Source organism: Astyanax mexicanus, chromosome 7, assembly GCF_023375975.1.
Source record: "Astyanax mexicanus isolate ESR-SI-001 chromosome 7, AstMex3_surface, whole genome shotgun sequence".
Taxonomy (NCBI): domain Eukaryota; kingdom Metazoa; phylum Chordata; class Actinopteri; order Characiformes; family Acestrorhamphidae; genus Astyanax; species Astyanax mexicanus.
Genome location: NC_064414.1, coordinates 31,654,952 through 31,676,872, shown reverse-complemented (window position 1 = coordinate 31,676,872; position 21,921 = coordinate 31,654,952). Strand labels below are relative to the sequence as shown.

Sequence of the window (21,921 nt, the reverse complement as noted above, 5' to 3'; positions counted from 1 at the left end):
TATTTCCTTTGTACATTTTCTAAAATTAATTAACCTTGGCCTGAGACATCCAAATCTTAAATACTTACAGAAGACAAACACAGGCATACAAACCCATACTCACATTCACACACACACACACACACACACATAAATACACACACACACATTTTGCCGCAGGTACCTAGTACTTTCAGAGCTATTGGGCAGAGTAATTCCCCCCTGTAGGACAATGAGTTCCAGAGTGGGCATTAAGTGCATTTTCATTCTCCATGCAAGCAAAAAAAACCCTCTCGGCTTAAATTGATTCAAAACCATTAACACTGCATTATTAAGTGCATGCTGTTATTTGCAGCGAGCGGTTCCCTGATGTGTGTGTAGGTGTACGGGTGTGTATGTCCGTGCATCTGACTAATTGGGCTGCGACATTCTTAATCGGGTGATTCTAGCCCTGTTCCGCTTTGATCCTTTTAATGTGCGTCAATAAAGTTTTAATAAAAGCTCTCAGCAGGGGCGGCCGCCCTGCGCTGGAACAAGCGCACAGACAAAGAGAGGAGCAAGTGGAGAAAAAAGCTAATGCTGTGGGATGAAGCCGCTGCTGTTTACTGCTGTTCTTCGGTCCTCAGTCTGAGATAACACGCCAGTCATGAGAACAAACTACAGACAACGGCTGCATTTCAATCGGCTCTCACATAAACCGGCTCTACAGGGGTTTACACAGTTTACAGCTTAAATAAACAAGCCCTGTACATTCCACTGACCCCTACTGACCCTCAGCAGTTCACGCTGAGTCCGACCTCTGTGAGGTGGAATAAGGACAGCTACAGTGGGCTTGTAACTGTACTGGATCCTCTGTGTGTTTAAAAGTGAAGTCATGACCATTGGCTCCTACAATACTCTTCACAGTACTTACTTTTAGAAGGCACCCGTAAGTTAGCCAGGACAAGGGCCAGTGAATCAGCCTGCACACGCAGCTCGTAGCTGGTTACTGACTCATAGTCCAGCAGCTTGGCCGTGTAGATCATTCCAGTGCGGTTATCCACCCTGAAAACACCTACAAACACAATACAATACAAACACAAGCCCACACTGATCAGAAAACAGAGCATCAGTCAAAGTCAACTGCTGTTACACAACTGTTCAACATCTGAGGCTGACATAATAGTGCATTACTGTATTGTATTGTACCACATGTACCTACAGTACAGCACAAAAATCAGATAAAAGCTTTTTTTTTTGCTGAATAAAAAGACAAAACCAACAAAAAACGAAGGACATGTGCAGCTTAAACAAAGCTACAAGTGTTCTTTGAATAATAGACCCAGCTCAGACCTTTAGAGACGTAGAAAAAGAAAATCTGGATTAGAACTCTTTAAAGTTTTATTTATATATAAACTTTATATTAGGTTTAAAAACTAGGGGTGGGCGATATGGCCCTAAAATAATATCACAATATTTCATGGTATTTTGGTGATAACGATACTCTTGGCGATATGACAAAACACTAAATTAAAAAATATATATTTTGAGAATACACTACTGCAACATAATTAAAATTAAATTCTATTATTGCATATATAGACATTAAAAAAAATAATTTATCAGATTTATAACAGCAGTCAATGATCCAAAATGTCATGATACCAATAATCCAATAACAATGCACTCCAAATATCTCCATATATCCTGGATTAAAGTAAAATAAATGATACTGGACAGATATAATCTGTCTCTAGATATAGATATATAATGGGAAATGAGAACAGTGTGATAATTAGGGGTAGGTAATATGACACAATATTTCAGGGTATAATATCGTTCACAATATTCAAAAATATTGGGGATATTGTTGTAAGTGTAAGTACTTAGTACGATTTAATGTTTATTAAAAGTATCTGGGAGCATAGGCAACTCAAATGTGGGTCTACATCCAGACCTTTAAAATTGACTTTAAAGTCAAATATTTGAAATACGACTTTATCCATACCCTTTTGTCTTTTGTGTGTCAAAATATCCTGATGAATATTGTGTATCATGAAAATGTCTTTAAATATTATGATACAAATGTTTTACAGTATTGTACGCCACTAAATAGAAGTACGCGTGCAGTGTTAGTAAAAACATCTAAAATAATCGTAGTCGTAAGAGTGTACAAATGAGCCTAAAGTGCTCCAGTTATAATCTGTACCGTTTTTTATTGGCCGACTATCAATGAACGTCTATATTCTGGTCTATTTTCATATGTAAGGCACACTGGGGGCACCTAAGTAAACAAAAAATTTCTTAACAAGAGCTGGAAATTAGTCTACAGAGCCTTTTCTCCTGAAAATGATTTGTGTTTATTTAGGTGAGTAAAGCTCTTGCATTTATTTACAGTTAGCTTAGATTTCCAATAATTTCAACAACGCTGTTAGCAGCAGCGCTATCCACTGTTAGCAGCACACTAGCCGTAGTTAGCAGCAGTGCTATCCGTGGTAAGCTGCAGCGCTAGCCACAGTTAGCAGCACTTAGCGCTAGTAAACACTGCCCAACAGAGCTACACTGAGGAACCCTGAGTGTTCCGGTTATCCAGGGCGCTATCAGCTAGCGTTTCATTCCACGTAGCTTGTTTTAACACGGTAAACACACAGACTACAGGATGATAAACTCGTCTCTGAATGGCAAAAGAGCTAGCGCTGTGGTTAGCGACTAATGCTAATACTGCTCCAAACTCCATGCTGGAGAAAAACTTCACTGAACCTCCTCTATAAAACTGTACTTCAGCAGAGTGGCTTTACTGCTCCTTACAACCTGACTGTTAAAATTCATATATAAGTCGCACTGGATTATAATTGGGATTTTTAGGAAAATTAAAGGATTTTAAGTACTCCTTACAGTGCAAAAAATACGGTAGATTCCCAGGGCTAGCTGCATAATTGTAGGATGTCCGAATGGCTAATGTTCAGCTATTACTTTGTGGTGAAAACTGGGTGAAAATAATGATATAATAATTTGTTCTACAGCAGAAAGGGTGATCCTCAACCTGCAGCAGTGAAACCCTGCTGACTAGGCTTCTACTCTCTAAGGGACCTGGAACAAGGGCATGCAGCTAAAGCCACCAGAGCTGATAAATGACTGTGGGAGGTGTGACCACTGGCAAATGCTGCCCAAACACAGTCCTCTGTTAAAAAACAAAAAAAAAAAAAAAAAAACACACACACACAAAACAAACAAGCTGGGTGTATATATTTGTGAGAGAACTGTAGCCTACCCCTCCTCAGATCACTCACCTGCATCGTTTCCTCCCACAATAGAGTAGAAGATAGTAGTGTTCACAGCTGCAGCCAAGATCATACCCACTGCTCGACCAACTGGAGCGTTCTCACTCACCGGACTGAACCTGAGAACAAAAACAACATCAACAAAAAAAGCATAAATCAACACTCTCACACAGGCAATCCGCCATCTGTCAATCATTCACACTTTCCATCACTCTGCTTTAGACCTCATGCATTGTAATGTATGCTGCAACTCTCTGCAGATTTGAGTTCTGGCAGGAACTAGGAGCACTGCAGTGAGGTATAATGTGGGAATTGGTGGTAAAATCATTCACAAGAGAGCCGTTAGCTCTCCACAGAGAGCAGTTAAGCTTTGCACCCCTCATATTCAAAAGTACCTCAGAGTGAGAGAAAAAAAGTAGACTAGTTTGAACAAATTACACTTCCTGGTACTGAAGTGATTCAGAGGTAATAAGTGAGGCAGCGGGTCTGAAGAAAAAGATATTGGAACAGCTCAAGGTCTTCTTATGAAGCAGAGGGACATTGAACAGAAGTGACCAGGGTATTTGCAGATACAACAAAATTATTATTTTTTTATTTTAGATTTTTAAGATGTTTTAATACCACCAAGAGACCAAATAACTAAATAGCATATAAATATTATGTTTACAGACTTCCTATATTTAAAAAAAAAAACAATGTTTAAAAACAGTAATACAGTCATTTAACAGTTTTGCACGTTCAAAAATGAAACTGTTACTGTTACTTATTAGGGATGCACACTAATTTGTATTATTATTATTTTTTAAACACTGTAATGCCGGGAAAAGAACCAAGTAACGCTGGCAGTGCTACTATAATTGGAAGACACTGGCAGTTCTACTTTAAAATTCACTAATATAAGCTAACTTTAAGTTATTTTTACTATTTTTAAATAAACAAAAAAGTCATGCCAGTGTGTCTAGTCTTTCTGTAAGTTATAAATGTATATATCAGCATCAACATCGGCAGATATGTACATGTGAAATATGGGATATCTGCATCAGCCCAGTATTCCTACATCGTTGCATCACTAGATCTTACAACAAAAATATGATCCAGGGTAAAATGTGTTTTTTCTAAGTGGTTTTATACAGTACTGTCTCTACTGCCTAAAAACGAGTAATAAGCATAGATAAAAACAGATCACCATGGAGTCTGGTGTTAAATCAGTAAAGCTAAGCGGGCTAGGGGCTGCCACTATGATCAGGAGATTGCTGGTTCGAATCCTGTTCATGTAGCTAGCCATCGGCTACCGGAGCCCTGAGGGAGCAAAGGGTGATGTCGATCAGCACAAGGCGTCTGTGAGCTGATGTATCGGAACCGAGTCACTGCGCTTTCCTCCGAGCACGCTGTGATACTACTCGGCATCTGACTTCACATGTATTGAAGGAGGCTAGTCTTTACCCTCCTTGTGTGTTGGGCATCACTAGTGATAGGGGGAGTCCTGATGAGGGGGTTGGGTAATTTGCCATGTAAATTGGGGAGAAAACGGGGATTTTTTAAAAATAAAATAAAAAAATCAGTAAAGCTCATAAAAGCAAAATTGTATTTATTGATAATTCATTTTTAAGAACTTTGAGACAGATTAAAGACTTGAAATCCTTCAAAATTATTTCTAAATGAAGAAGCTTAGAAGCAATGAAGTTTGTTCTTATGTTGTTTTCACCTGCCAACTCCAGAAAAAGTCCAGAGAACCAGGTCCAGACATTACCCTGACCTGTCCTTCAACACATGCAGTACACAATCAGATTTTTTTCATTTCAGGTGTGTTCTTGCAACAGGATAAGTAAAGGGTTACATCTGCAATTCATGTGCAGGAGGCATTGCATGATGCATTGTAAATTCTGAAAAGTCTGGCTAATGTTTGGTAGAACTAATACAGGCGTTTGCATCATTCATACTCCCAGCTCCTCCTGTTGAAAATATGTACATATGAGCAACATGCTTAGAGGGAAGTGCCGGATCTCCAGCTCTGATACACCGACCAACAGACTCCTGTGCTGGCCAAAGAGAGAGAGACCCATCTACACACCCATAGAGAGCATGGCCAATTGTGCTCTCTCGGACTCCGGCCACTGATGGCAAAGACCTAACGTTCTCATTACTCTACTCATTAGACTTATTTGATCCTCTGTGAAAGTTGTAAATCTTTTATAAAAAAGGAAAGGTATAGGAATGCTAATGCTACAAAAAAGTGATAGTTTGGCCAAACATTGTATCAAATAAGTCTTACTTACTAGAGATGAAGCCAAACTAACAAGACATATCTGCTGTCTGAAATGTTGTAGTATTTTTATTATGTATCTTACTCCACACTTCTCAAGCCCTCAAGTAAAACAACAAATACACATACAACCCTTTCCAGACTAATAGAAGAATCCCTCTTCTCTGGGCCTGTCTTTGGATATGCCTGACTGGACAATCTGTGTGTTGCCAAGTTCACACTGATTTAAAGGTCTAAAGTTAGATTTAGATTGGACAGGGCTTCCTAAATTACGGCTGGTCATTAACTAAGGCACTCACACAGATCCTAATTAACAAAATTAGGGGCAAACTCGATTTACAGTGTAAATTACTACAATCCACTCTAAACTCAGACTGAATACAATGTGATGTGCACAGCAGATGTTTTGCAGTATTTTAACGTTACTCCACAAATTAAGCACATTAACCTCTTCCAGACTGATAGGGCTGCATAATCATGGCTGCTCATTAAATAAGACCAACCTCGATTTACAGTCTAAATGACTTTAAATTACTACAACAAACTCTTGTGTTAGGGTTTTGATAAATATTATGTGAATTCAGATCGAGCAAAAGAGTTTTCATACCACATGCAGCGGATATGAAAGACTGATCACAGAGCACAACATCATGCAACATTTTTACATTAAAAAGCTTCAAAATCACTGTGATTTATATATGTTATATCTAAAGATTGGTGTCAAACATTGGTTCATTTTGTGCTGTGATTAAACCTCAACCTCTAGATAGAAGGTTGTATCACAGTTATGACTGCATAAAAAACTATTTTTATTCAGATTTTATAAATATTATAGCGCTTTTATACTATTTAAACATATGCTATAATATTGCCAACATTTTTTTAATATCAGCAATATTATACCCTGAAATATCGTGCCCACCCCTAATTATCATATCAGGGTACTACTTTTTTGCTGCTTTAGCAAAAAAAAAATCACACTGTTCTCATTTCTCATTATACAGCTCTGGATAAATAATAGACCAGATTCACTTCAGTTTCTGAATCAGTTTATCTGATTTTGCTATATATAGGTTTATGTTTGAGTAAAATGACCATTGTTGTTTTATTCTATAAACTACAGAAAACATTTCTCCCAAATTCCAAATAAAAATATTGTCATTTAGAGCATTAATTTGCAGAAAATGAGAAATGGCTGAAATAACAAAAAAGACGCAGAGCTTTCAGACCTCAAATAATGCAAAGAAAACAAGTTCATATTCATAAAGTTTTAATAGTTCAGAAATCAATATTTAGTGGAATAACCCTGTTTTTTTAATCATGCAGCTTGGTGCATGTTCTCCTCCACCAGTCTTACACACTGCTTTTGGATAACTTTATGCCACTCCTGGTTCAAAAATTCAAGCAGCTTAGCTTGGTTTGATGGCTTGTGATCATCCATCTTAAGTGATCTCTTATTTTTGTCCAGAGCTTTCCAAGCATCCAACTACAATACTCAGAACGCACCACTCCATGACACCACGCATACTCCCGGTCACATGACACATCACATGACACCACCAGGAAGTCCCAAGTACTGATTTCCCTCAGTATAAAAGGACCATGCTCACGCTCACACTTTTCCGAGTATCTGTTTGGTTTATCCTGCAATACAAAGCGTTTCTCTAGCCCTTGCCTATATTCCGTGTATGATCTTGATTTTGTGTCCTACCGACTTTGATTTCTGCCTGCCCCCTTGTATTGGATACCTGTGTATGACCTGGACTGTTTATCTCATTTTGGATTTTTGCCTGCTCTGTGATACTGTCTGCCTGTGTATGTGTAACTCTGGACTGTCTCCTGTTATGGTATGGTTTCTCTCCCTGTTTACGTTGACTACCGCTGTCTGCTATATAACTTTTAATAAAGTTGTTTTACTGTATCCGCACCAGTCTGGTTCCTGTCTGGCCCTGACAGTTAGGGGTGTGCCATCTTATATCATATGCAATAATACAATAAAATAAAATGTTCATTTTGTTGCAGTGTGTAATCTTGAAATATTTTTTTAATTCAGTGTTTTGTCATATTGCCAAAAGTTATTGTTATTGTTATCATGGAAATACCATGAAATATCGCAATATTATTTTAGGGCCATATCGCCCACCCCTAAAAGACAGACAGACTCAAGCAGGCAGAAAACATCCATGAAGAAAGGAGGAGTAGGTGGACAGCAGCCAAACTCTAATAAAAAAGCCTCAGCAGCAGCAGCAGCACAGTGATTATGAGCAGCCTCCTGCAGAGTGCAGCCTTTGCCCTGACCCATTGTGCTGGAAGGCCGGTAAAGTGTTCTCTCTGTTATCACTGAGACAATAGACACTGCTGCAGCTCAACGCTTCCGCTGTCAGCAGAAAGTCAAACGCATTCACACAACCACAACCACCAGCTGATAAGCTTTCCTCCGGTTCCCATGGAAATTACCAAAGCCATAAATATTCTGCGGGCTGATGGAGGGACGAGAGAGGAAGGGAGGGACAGAGGGATGAGAGAGAGAGAGAGAGCTGAGGTATTTCACGATGAGATGCTCTTGACTGAAAACACTGAAATTGTGAAGGACTTGTTTCTTCTGAGGCTCTTATTTTGACACCTGCACTACAGAGTAAATAAAGAAAGATGAAATGATGATTTCAACTGTCCTTAACTCTTCAACATGTCCTCACTCATTCCCACCCTTTCCACCCTCTTTCTCTTCTTTTGACTCCACAAATCAAGTACACTCCACCTGCCCTCAGGTAAAACAACAGCAATTTAAATATAGAGCCTTATTCCAGACTGTTCAGCCTGAGGAGTCCACCTTCTTTCTCTCAGGTCTTTAGGAATCCCTCTTCTCTGGGTCTGTCTCAGGATATGCCTGACTAGACAATCTGTGTGTTGCCAAGTTCAGCCACACTGATTTAAAGGTCTAAAGTTAGATTTAGATTGGACAGGGTGCCTAAATCACAGCTGCTCATTAACTAAGGCACTCACACAGATCCTAATTAACAAAATTAGGGGCAAACTTTATCTACAGAGCAAACGACTACAATCCACTCTAAAGTCAGGCTGAATATAATAGACAAAAGGTGCACAAATACAGAAAATTGTTGTTATGTTGCATGTCCAGGTCCAGATCCAAGCATATTGAAGCCAATCAAACTATATTTCACCCCATTTCTTTCGCATTTTAGCATGAACATTAATGTTGTATCACTCTTACCAATTACTATTCATTTTACTTTAAGCTTTTACATAAAGTCCAAAGACTTTCACTTTTTGTCACGTGGTCCCTGTCTGTTCTCGTGTTTCTGTGTTTATTTACCTTTTCTGTGCCTGTCTCTGCTTGTGACTGTGAGTGTGTCTCCCACGTGATCAGTGTTCCTCAGTGTTTCTTGCCCTCACCTGTGTTTATTTGTAACTCCGCCCCTTAGCCCCAGGTGTTTTCTGTTTCCCATGTGTGTGTTACACTATTTATAGTCCGTGCTCCCTTTCCCTCGTGTCGGTTCTTGTGCTTTGTTAGCCTGTTATGGTTGCGTCTCTCTTCCCCGTGTTTCTTGTTTTCAGTTTCGTTCCAGTGTATTTGTTTATTTTTGTCTTTTGTTATCTGTGTAATAAATTCACTCGCATTTGCATCCGCTCTCCTCGTCCCTCCTGCCCGCAACCTGACACTTTTTTTGAAGATAAAGTTTACAGTAAGTGATCAAAAATACTGATTGTACATGAGGTGTGAAATACAGGGTGCCCCAGGTAGTCCAGGACCTCTTAATTACTGTAAGTCTTGGAAACTCTTGAAAGCCTTGAATTATTTTTTACTTTATTTTATTACTGACTGCTTTATCCTCAAAATGACACACTCCTTGTAGTGTAACTACACTTGTAGCTGGGTTGCCAACCATCCAAATAATAATGGAATCATATCGCAAATACATAATCGTCCCATACATAGAAAATTATACCGTTAATACAGAATCATACCATTAATACAAAATCGTACCGCTAATACATAATTGTGCCATAAATACATAATCGTCCTATACCGTGTTTTACTCCCGGAGTAGCTGCTGCTTAACTACTTGCGCCGCCGACCTTTTCTATACATAGAAAATTATACCGTTAATACAGAAACATGCCATTAATACAGAATAGAATTGTACCGTTAATACATAATTGTGCAGTAAATACATAATCGTCCCATACATAGAAAATTGTACCTTTAATACAGAAACATGACGTTAATACAGTTTTGTACCATTAATACATAACTGTGCTGTTAATACAGAATCATACTCTTAATATATTGTCGTGCTGTAAATACATAATTGTCCCATACATAAATAATTGTGTCATTAATACAGAATTGTGCCATAACGCATAATTGCCTCTTTAAGATAGAATCTGCCATTAATACATAATAGTGTAATATATATAATTATCCCTCACACACATAATCATGCTGTAAGTACAGAATCGTCCCATACATACAAAACTATCCCATTAATAAAGAATCGTGCCATAAATACAAAATTGTCCCATACATATGTAATCATGCTTTAAAAACAGAATCATGCCATAAATACAGAATCATCCCACACATACATATTCATGCTTTAAATACAGAATCATTCTATACATACATAAACATGAGGTTTGAGTAGACAGAAATGGGGGGATAAACACCAATAGAAAGAGTGTGTACAAGCCATAAGAGTCACAAATAGCTCCTAGTTAGTACTACCTGTCTGTATCTGTAACTGTAGTTCTATCAGTGTGTAGGTAGGTGTGTGTGCTTATATTAGAGGCTATGATAGCTCTTTGTCTGGAGGCTGAGCAGTTTGATCTCTGCTATTCAGTCTGATCTTTTATTGGCCCCACCAATATTGGCCTTTAGATCCACATTTTCTGTCTTGAAATGTTCAATTTTCATCATCCTGCAAAAATCTTCCACTTATATGTCCTGTTTTATTCAGGAATATTCCAGGTTAATGAAGAAAAATGCCTTTTAATATCTAGTTCATTGACTTTACCATGAGCCAGTGTGACACAGACAAAATACACAATACAATACACATAAAAATTAAACGTAGATGCATTATCATGAATTTAGTACTGCCTTATCAACTTAAAATCTTAATAAACATGGCAACAGCTTTTTGCACAATGACAAGGCATTTATGTGCTTGAATGCAGTCATCCAACACTGGAACACAGGAACCACTTACACTCATTTTTACACACTGGTAGTCCAGCTCTTCTATACCTCTTCCTATACCTTTAACACACACATTCTCCCTGTTGTCCTAAAGAAACAATCTATAGGACAGTGTGAAGGTCATAGGAAATGTGGTTATGAAGCCAAAACAGCACAGCTCTATTCAAGCACAGTCAGGATCTCAGCCCTCTCTCTACTGTAGGCTCAAAGCTCATTAAATAATGCAGAGGAAAACACTCTAATTCTGCCCAAGATCAATACATTGATCATACACTTACTCTAAGGGTGTATACCTAAATTAGGCACTTTTAAACATACCCGGGGGTGTTTTAGAGCATAAAAGGCAAGAAACAGGTTACGACTAATTAGCCTAAATGCTATAAAGCTGCATAAACAAGCCGTCACCGAAGCACATTTGCCCCGGCTCTGTTCTTTCCCACCCGTATACCCTGGAGCCTCATTAATATTTTCAGCAAATAAACAGTTAAACACTCATTTGCGAGTACCAGTATCAGCACATAAGCATCTTAATAGCAAAGATGAATCAAAACAATAACACATAGCCTAGCCCGACTTTAATTCCGGCATTATTCCTGCTCGCTTTTTGCCGGGGCTCTTAAGGACCTCATCTCACAAATGAGGCTAATTAAAAAGATATCAGTGCAGAGTAATCTGCGAGAGAAGACTCAAAGGCCAAATTGAACCGTTTGCCCTTGATGACATGCTTGAAAGTGAGATTCCCTCAGATCTTGAACTGAAAGGCTTCTGATTAAACTCAGGGATAGAATACAGCAAGGATAAATGTACAAAGACAAAAGGAAACGAACTGCTCTACGCACATTAGTATTGTTTCCATAATACCCTTTTGAAATAAGTATAATGGCCACATACTTAAAGCACTTAAGAAGCAGCTTCAGTGATAGATGAGTGTCAGTAGAAGGTTTTTTTTATTTTATTTTATTTGAATTAATTTCTCAAATAAAAATAAATGTGGTGGCTTTTTTTGTGAACATGATGAAGTAATAAATAACAGGTATAAAAGCTGAACAAGGTGTGGATTTGCTTTCTTACACAAGTAACCTTGATGCTGTGAAGGGTTATCAAAGCATACTATGAAAGGGTCTTTGTGTGCCCATTTGTGTGCCTTAATTGATTAATAACTCAAGATCGCTCCAACACATCAATGCAAGCCATATATACAGCTCTGGACAAATTTTTTTAGACCATCTAAAAATGACGAGATTCTTTGATTTTACCAAATTGAAAACCTCTGAAATATAATCGAGAGGAAGACGGATGATAACAAGCCATCAAACCAAGCTGTCCTGCTTAAATTTTTGTATCAGAATAAAGTGGCATAAAGTTATCCAAAAGCAGTGTGTAAGATTGGTGGAGGAGAGCATGCCAAGATGCATAAAACTGTGATTAAAAACCAGGGTTATTCCACCAAATATTGATTTCTGAACTCTTAAAATTTCATGAATATGAACTTGTTTTCTTTGCATTATTTGAGGTCTGGAAGCTCTGCATCTTTTTTGTTTTTTCAGCCATTTCTCATTTTCTGCAAATAAATGATCTAAATGACAATATTTTTATTTGGAATTTGGGAGAAATGTTGTCCGTAGTTTATAGAATAAAACAGCAATATTCATTTTATACCTATAAATAGCAAAATCACAGAAACTGATTTTCTCTTAATTTATGACCAGAGCTGTATATTAGCAATTCTATACTGGTTTCCTTTCCCGTGTCTCATCCTGACTGCATCATTCAATTTCTGCCTTATCTCTCCCTAAACACACCCTTCCATTGTTAGGATGATAATTAGCTGCATTCGTTTACATGTATAAATGACTGGCTGAATCTCTATTTGTCAAACACTGCAGTATTTATCAGAAACAATGAATTATCATTATGGAAAATGAGGACAACAGCAATGAATAGGCATTAGACGCTGATAACATGATAAGAAGAAAAACGCTGGCAATAAATCTTATCTTCTTATAGATTGCTACCACGTCTGCACTCCAATCAAGTTACATCCTGGTTCTGAAAGCCTGAAAATTTCAGTACAGGGTTGTGCATTATATAAAAAAAAAAAAAAAAAGACAAGTGAGTTTTATATTTAATTATCTACAGAGACTGTGTCTACTGCCTCTTAATTAACAACACGGTGCCCAACCTTTCACACGCAACTGTAATTACTGACAAGACTAATACACACGCTTTGTCCTTTATCATTAATTTATTAATGGAACTTACAGAGGATTCATTAATTAATTGATTATGGATTTTAGCTGCAGCCCTAATACAACACCCCAATATGATTTTTTCTATGTGATACACTTCCTGTCAAAAGTTTTAGAACACCTCTATTTTTTTTAGCTGTCCCATAGCAGTGCTATATGGCCCAGACAAGCTGCTTTTTTAGTTTCTCACCTTCTCAGCGATGACTTTATTACTGCACTACTTCACCTGTCACATCTTTATTTCTTCTCTTCACTGCTGAACCTGAGACTTAGTCCAAGATAAGCTGAGCTAAAGTCTGGTGTAGCCATGTGGCTCAGCCAGACCTGACTCTTCCTGTACCAGTTTTCTCCAGTTTCCTGTATGTTTTTCAGAGATGTAGGAAACAGTGCTCAATGCTCTCTGACTTCATCTGTAACCTCTCTAAAGAATTCTCTGTGTTTCTGTGTCTTTATCTGTCAACTTTTCTAGTGCAGTAACACAGTCTCTTCCAGGACTTTGTGGCTGACCCACAAAGGTGTTGCCATGTGGGTCAGCCAGACCTCTTCCTGTGCTAGTTTTCTTCAGATCTGTGTATGTTTTTTGTAGATGAAGGACACAATTCTTACTGCTCTCTGGCTTTATCTGTAATCTCTCTAAAGAAAAGACAAATACTTTTAAAAACATACACAGTTCTCTGTGTATTTATCTGTCACCTTTTCTATCGCATTAACACAGTACAATATCTTCCAGCACTGCTTTAATACAGTTTTTGAAGCTCAGTTTAATTTCATTTCTACTTACCAGCTGTAAGCTTTTAAACAATTTAAACAATGTTTAACTGTTTGCTTAAAATACTAAATTTACCTTTTTTTTTGTTTAAGGTTATTAAATTTTCCCTGTCAGTTTACTGCAAAATTCTATACCCGATTTTGTACTATTTCCAGACTGCCCAGTGATGTCAGTAACATGCTACTTAGTAACATGTTACTCTAATCTGAGCATTTTTTTGTAACAAGTAATCTACTGTGCAATTCCAGTAATCAAATTAAAGTTACTTATATACGTTTTTAATTTTCCATGGTAAAAAGTTATTGTAACATCCGTCTGGAAGTGTTTAAAGGATGGACGAGAAAGAGGTTTACAGTCGTCGCTTTATTGCTGGAACTGTCGGCCGCAACCACGCCAAAATAACAACTGGCTAGCGAGCTAACAAGCTAACAGGCTAAAACTAGCTCTCGGGCTGAACACATTAATACACACACACAGTGGCACACTTACAGAACAAGTCCCAAAGTTGGAGCGAAGCTTCCAATAAAGTGAGTTTTGGCAAAACTGTTATGTTGAGGCGACAGTAACTTAAAAGTAACTTAAAAGTAACTTAAAAGTGATCCATGAAGTATCTAAGTTACTTTTTACTTTTTTTTTTCAGTAATCAGATTTCAAAGTAACCATGCCATCACTGTTGACTGAACCTGAAGAGCCCAAATCGCAAAAAAAATAAAAATAAAATAAAGGTGTTCTAAAACTTTTGACCGGTAGTGTATGTCCAAATGTTTTGGACACTCATTCTAATAAATCCATTCACATACTTTAAGCTGCACCAATTGTTAACACACACGTGCAAATGCACATATAAAGTACTACACAGAGCTTGTTTAGGGCCTGTAAGGAAGTACTGCAGATAGAAAACTGGGCTCTGGAGCACATTAACAAAAACTATTATATATAATGCATATATATATATATATATATATATATATATATATATATATATATATATATATATATATATATATACATATACATACAGTGTATTATAGTGCATTAATATTGCATTATACTGTGATATGAAAGCATGTATGTATGTGTATGTATAAGTGTGTGCATATAGCTATGCTTTTAGTTTTCTACATGTGCGTGTGAGTGAAGATTGGCAAGGTATGGCATTAAAGGAAAAAAGCTCTACTATAATGTATGTGTTTGTGTATGTTTTGTATATGTGCGGCATGTGTGTGTGTGTGTGCCTCTACATAAGTGGTAGAGTGTTTTATAGCAGTGACATACTTCAGATTGCAAAATTGCACACAAATGCAAAATTACCAATAATATATGCTTTTCTTTGCTGAATTGAAAGGACATATAGAACATACACAAGAGTGGCCAAATAGCAACATCTGAACCATGGTACACTACTAACAAATTATGATTTATTGCAGGTTATCCACATCCCAGTGCCCTAATAGTCCTTCCATTTACAGAGCGAGGGAAAAAGGCTCATAATAACTGTGGATCTTCACTCTGTCCTTGTGTGCACAGTCTGATATTTCCTTTAGCATAGCTCTAACATACAGCTCTGGAAAAAATAAGAGACCACTTTAGTTTCTGAATCAGTTTCTCTGATTTTGCAATTTATAGGTATATGTTTGAGTAGAATGTTTTATTCTATAAACTACGGACAACATTTCTCCCAAGTTCCAAAAAAAAAAAATATTGTCATTTGCTTGCAGAAAATGAGAAATGGCTGAAATAATAAAACACATGCAGTGCTTTCAGACCTCAAATAATGCAAAGAAAACAAGTTCATATTCATGTTCAAGTTTTAAGAATTCAGAAATCAATATTTGGTGGAATAACCCTGTTTAAATCACAGTTTTCATGCATCTTGGCATGTTCTCCTCCACCAGTCTTACACACTGCTTTTGGATAACTAATTATGCCACTCCTGGTGCAAAAATGCAAGCAGTTCAGCTTGGTTTGGTGGCTTGTGATCATCCATCTTACTCTTAATTATATTCCAGAGGTTTTCAATTTGGTAAAATCAAAGAAACTCATAATCTTTTAATTGGTCTTTTATTTTTACTAGACTCACCCACAGACCTCAATTCCTCCCTAAGGTCTGTCTACTTAATGCTTCCTGACAGCACAAAGATTCATGCAACACATGCACAGACGTACAGACACAGAGGCATGTAACCTGTGCACTGTGCACGAACGGATTACACACACACACACAGAACACACATACACACACACACACACACACACACACACACACACACACACACACACACACACACACACACACACACACACAAACATAAACGCTGTTTGACAGCATGGGATGAGCTAGCTCAGGAAATAGCTTTAACCTGTGTCTTATTTTACCTTTTCAAATTTCATTAGCATTTCTCCACAAAGCTCCCTGCCCGGAATACTAAGTGAGGGCATTTAAACGGAAAGGTCTTGGCTCGGTCAGAGAAAAAAAACAAACAAAAAAAAAGTCTCTGCAAATCACTCCTCTAAATGACCCATCCGTGCTCCACCCACCAATACCTCCTTCTTTCATAGCTATTATTATTCTGTATGATTTATAGAAGGCTGACATCAATCTCACTCAGGCTAAAGAGAAACTAAAGAGAAAGACCTGCAGAACATGCAGTGTTTGTTGTGTTTACACTATTGATCTGGTGACTTTTGTTTATGTGTAGTCTCTCCCTGCCTTGCAGCTCCTGTAATCATCCATGATTGAATCATCTCCTAATGTAATAGAGAGTTTGTGTGGCTTATCACTTTCTAGTCTGAGCTGTGCTGTTCAGGAGTATTTAATTTTTGTTGTTTGGTTTTGTTAGTTTTTTTGATGTTTGTGCTCAATAACATCGGAAAAATGAATACGGACTAACCGGGCCTATTACGATTCGCACTATGATCCCACACTATTGTACTGTACATGCCTTTTATGAGCAAGAGACAAGCTACATAGCTATATATACATCTATATATATATATATACATATATATATATGCTCCTTATAGTGTGATAAATACGTTATTATTAATATATATATATATATATATATATATATATATATATATATATATATATATATATATATATATATATATATATATATAAATAATAACGTATTTTTCATCTTAAAATCCACTTAAAATCCTTTTATTTTCCCAAAAAATCGTCAGTGCGCCTAATAATCCAGTGTGCTTTATGTATGAATTTCACTAGTCAGGTTGTAAGGAGCAGTAAAGCCACTCTGCTTAAAATCAGCATTATACAGGATTTCAGTTTAGTCCTTCAGTATTTTCAGCCTTTAGCCTGCTGCTAACCCCGGCTAGTTGTGCTGGAGCAGTATTAGCATTACCTGCTACCCATGCTAAGTGCTAGCTCTTTTGCTGTTCAGAGGTGAGTATATCAGACTATAGTCTGCACGTTTACCGTGTTAAAACAAGCTATGTGGGAAGAACCACTAGCTACTATCACCCTTGTGTACCAGAACACTCAGGGTTTCTCAGTGTAGCTCTGTCAGGCAGAATTAGCCGCTAACAACTAGCACTAGAGGTTAGCTGCTAATGCTAATGCAGCCTTAGTGGAATTCTAAGCTTACTGTAAATAAACAGAAGCCGTTTACTCACACAAATGAACAGTTTGCAGGAGAGAAATCTGTGTAGATTAACATCCAGTGCTTATTTGACTTTAAAAGAAAATGCTTTTAGATTTTTTTTTAGGTTTTGTTTACGTAGCTTAGGTTTACAGGTCTCGCTGCTACTGAATTAGAAGGAAAACAGGGTGCCACTCCTGTTCCTTACTAGAGCAAGGAACGCCTTATAATCCAGTGCGAAAACTACGGTAATATGTGTTACTAAACCAAAATTAACATAACCCACTAGTTCAATATATGTGTAACCATTGAATACATTCAGCAGAAATAAAACATATCTATAAACTTGGTCTATTAAAAAAATTTAATAAAATATTGTAGCAACAAAAATCTACCACAGATCTCAAAATACCTAAAATAAGACTTGAATCAATAAATAAAATAATAAAATAATAAATCAATAAATCAATTCAATCAATCATTGAATTGTCATCTAATATTTGGACACATGAATTAGAAAAACCTGACTGACTACTTGTTGTGATTATTTTCAGTTTAAATTTCTTATAATAATGTATTAAAAAAATCTGATAAAGGTAACTGAACCTAAAATAAGCAAATCAATCTTATACTTACCATCCTTAGTATGATTTATTGTCTTGAAATTAAGATAATTTCACTTCCTAAGATTTTGTTTTTTGCAGTGAAAAAAATGCTATTATCAAAAAATATAAAACATTTTTTATAGTGTCAAAATATTTTTATGCAACATTATTGCAAACAGTACAATATGGCATGCTCCAAATACCTTTTATAGTGTATTCCAATTACACATGTGACACTGTGGATTGGGCAAGGATAAACGCCATCATAACTTCGCACCCACTAACTTGGCACCCACTTTCAGACCTCAACCAAACTCTAGTAATTCATGTCACCTTGCAATGAGCATAATAAATCAGCCAACTTATCCTAACTGTTCCTGAGGCAACACTTCACCATTCATTTATAAACTGCTATCCCATGAGTTTTGCATCTCAGTGTTGAGTTTTGAATCTAAGTTCTCCTGTAAGTTGCTGGCCACAGGAAAGGTGCTGAGGAGTGTTTTTGTACATCCTCTCCACAAACTTTGGCTTTGGGTGGAATATGGATCTGTTGACTAAGGTGGCTTTTAACTCCACAATGTGTTTATGAACAGTGCTTCTCTCAGGCTTCTTCTCTCTGGTGATTTCTCCAGGGCACTCTTCAGAACCTGGGCAGTCCTAGCAATTTCATTTTCTCTGTATACGCAATATCATAACAACCTGCAGCATCTGAACACTGTAGCTCTTTATTTCTGAACAAGCTTCAACACACAGAGCAGCTGTTGCCAAAAGCTGACTATATTTGTACTGCATGATTTAACAGCTTCTTGTAAAAGTCCACCAGGAGCTTAACACGAGAAAAATTAAATAAATAAAATAAAATCTTATAATACAACAATACAATCTTTCAATCCGTGACCATGCAAAATTGACTTTAGGCTACGTTCACATTACCAGGCTGAAGTGAATTAAACAGATTTGTTCACATTACACACAGATACAGGTCACTTACATTTGTGAATGTGAATCGTCTGGGCAAAAAAATCAGATTTGAGCAATGTGGATTGTAATGTGAACGTAGCCTAAGATGAGAGAGTCTTCTAGTGCAACCTTTTTACTGTGCAACCTCAATTTAAAATTTAAAATATTCCATGACCCCCCTGCCCAAACTCATCATCTGTGCCTGGGTCACCTGAGGTGAATCTAGTTTTTTATGTTTGATGTTGAGAGGTTCAGAATTCCGTTTTTTCTCATTATTTATCCTACTAGACATTAATCAGGGCTGCTGCTGCAGTTCTGCTTTCAAATGATGGAAAACAACAAGCCAAAACCTCAACCTGTCCTTCACATTTGACTCTTTACTGAATTACACTTTTGTTTTACTAAACCTAATTTTATATGATGATATTAGATAGAAATTGGGGCACAATTCTGTTGTGGTCCTGCATCTTTAGCACAGTGCAGCACTTTAGGGACTGTAAAAGGAAATAATGGACGTTGGCTTGACATCACAAGGTCAGGATTTATAAAAGTTAAATAGATTTATTCATTACTTAACCCAAACGAGGCAATGATGATGTATGTGTCACATTCCCTTTAAAAAGATGTGAAAGTTTATAACATCACCCTGTCCTTCACTTTAAGTCTCTTAGGGACACATGACAAACTGAACATTCTGAAAGCAAAACAGGACAGGGTGTGAATGTACTGAAGGTGTACTGAGTTAGTCATTGAGATAAAATAGCTCTACTATAGCTTTTAACAGCGTTCTTTTTGCTTTTACTGATCTGTTCCAAATAGTTCCAATTTAACTGCTTTAATTTAATGTTTTACATTCCATATAACTAGTTCTGATATATGAACTCTATAACTAAATTTTAAAATAAAAAAAAATAAAAAGTTATGAAATTGATTTTGTGTCATTTTTGTAACATCAAGATTTTAACCTTAAAATATTAAAGAAAAAATATGGTGTAAAATGGATTTAAGGTGTAGCGAAACATGATAATGAGTACAAACTTTTGTTGAATAGCTTAACTTGTTCTCCCCCAGCATTCCGAAATACAGTGCTTTTGGCTAATGCCCGCAACAGGCTTTGAGCTTATTAATGGTGTAAAAAAAATAGCAATTAATGGAGGAATGATAAGCTTTAAGATTTCCAGTGACATACCCAGTGTATCATCATCCTCACGACCCTCCAGAGACGTGTCAGTTCACGCAGGTTAAGAACCTCTGTTCTAGTGAACAATTGGAATTAGCTAACTGACCTGGCAACATTTAAAGAGCTGAATATTCTGTTTAGCATCGCTTAGACAACAACAGCTTCTTCTTTCAGAGAGACTTTTCACATGCATGCAAATGGAACATAGGTCTGGAGTAAACACTGCTCTCTAAATATTTGAAAAACATGAAGTGCGTGCAGCAAATGAAGCACGGGGGAATGAGGAGGATGAGATCGTTCAATACATCTCTCTGTCTGTCTATCTACGGGTCTATCTCAAAGTTCTTCTTTTTTTATTTTGCATGCTTTGAGAGCAGCCAATATCATTAGCGCAAAATTCAATTATCACAGTCTTGTTTGAATGGCTCAAAAGACCAGTCTGACCTTTTAGCAGCCTAGCTCTGCTAACAAACAGCATATATATATATATATATATATATATATATATATATATATATATATATATATATATATATATATATATATATATATATATGGATGGATGCATGTGAGCAGCATGAGTGAGTGTGCACATGTGCACATGCCTCGCTCCCTCCCTCTTTCTTTCTCACTGTGTGCTGTTATCAGCCCTACAGAAGCGCACAGTTACAGAGGGCAGGCTAATGAGGTCTTTGGAGAAACACTTTATCTCCCCTGCACCCTGCACCATTAGCGCTCCCTTTCTTCTCCAGGCTTTTCAGCAGTCTGCTCCTCCTAGGCTTCTGTTTCAGTCAGCGGCCGGGCTTTTGAACACTTACCCCTCACAGAACTAACTTCACAGTGGCGCGCCGCAGTTGAATTAAAACCAAAGCCTAAATCCCCGGACGTGCCGGCAAAACACAACTTAATCGTCTTTACTACTGCTGCACTCAAAACTCCCAGCAATCCCTCAACTCCCTGCTATTCTAAAGCCTAATAAAAGTCTATGAATAAAACAACCCTGCGACGGCAACACAGAAAAAAAAAGGACCGTGGATTCCAGCCAGAATTTTATTTCACCAAATGTGCATTCATTTAGATCCTTAAACTCACTCGCCAGGAAAAACACGTGAGAGACCAGTGTCTGACTGCATAGCATTACTGAATCCTCACTGCCGATAAAAATATATCTCAAGCATATTTCGTTTATACTCCATATTACACTCCGATGAGCCAAAACATCATGACCACGTACAGATAAAGCGGTACCACTTTAAAATATGACTACCTTTATAAAGGGTTTATAAATGATTTACAATTAGTTTATTAATAGTTACTAATTAGATTTACAAATCTAATTAATAATTAATAAATCATTAATAATCAGTTATAACACATACACAGAAAAGGGCAACAATGACCTGTTGTTTGCCAAATAGTGAACCCACAGCCATCTATAGTGTTGCCCTTTCTACGTATCTGTTATAACTGATTATTAATGATTTTTAAGGCATTTACAACCTAGATACTAACCATTAATAAACGAATTGTAAACCATTTATAAACCCTTTACAAAGGTAGTTTTATTTTAAAGTGGTATCGATAAAGCAAATAACTTTTATATATTTTATACATATAAAATAATAATTATATATATATATATTAAATAATTATCCACTTTGTCAGTTTCTCTATAATTACACAGTAGTTATATCAGACAGACACATGCCATGAGCTCTGTTACTCCAGAAGACATACGGCTGCTCAAAAATGTATTCATTTGTAATGTAAAAGGTAGCATAATTATTATATTTTTCCTGGAACTTGCCATGTTTGTTTTTTTTTTAACTT

At 36.9% G+C, this 21,921-nt stretch overlaps 1 protein-coding gene across 3 annotated transcripts in view; it reads right to left on the bottom strand.

The window, feature by feature from the left end:
- The window catches only part of pcdh15a (protocadherin-related 15a), a 512,848-nt gene that overhangs the window by 62,175 nt on the left and 428,752 nt on the right, over window positions 1–21,921 (bottom strand). For all 3 annotated transcript variants that reach the window (XM_049481098.1, XM_049481100.1, XM_049481099.1), the window contains 2 exons: window positions 3,249–3,358; window positions 893–1,033 (listed from right to left, as the gene is read on the bottom strand). In XM_049481098.1, the coding sequence (XP_049337055.1) occupies window positions 893–1,033; window positions 3,249–3,358 (251 nt within the window). The remainder of the gene's footprint in view (window positions 1–892; window positions 1,034–3,248; window positions 3,359–21,921) is intronic.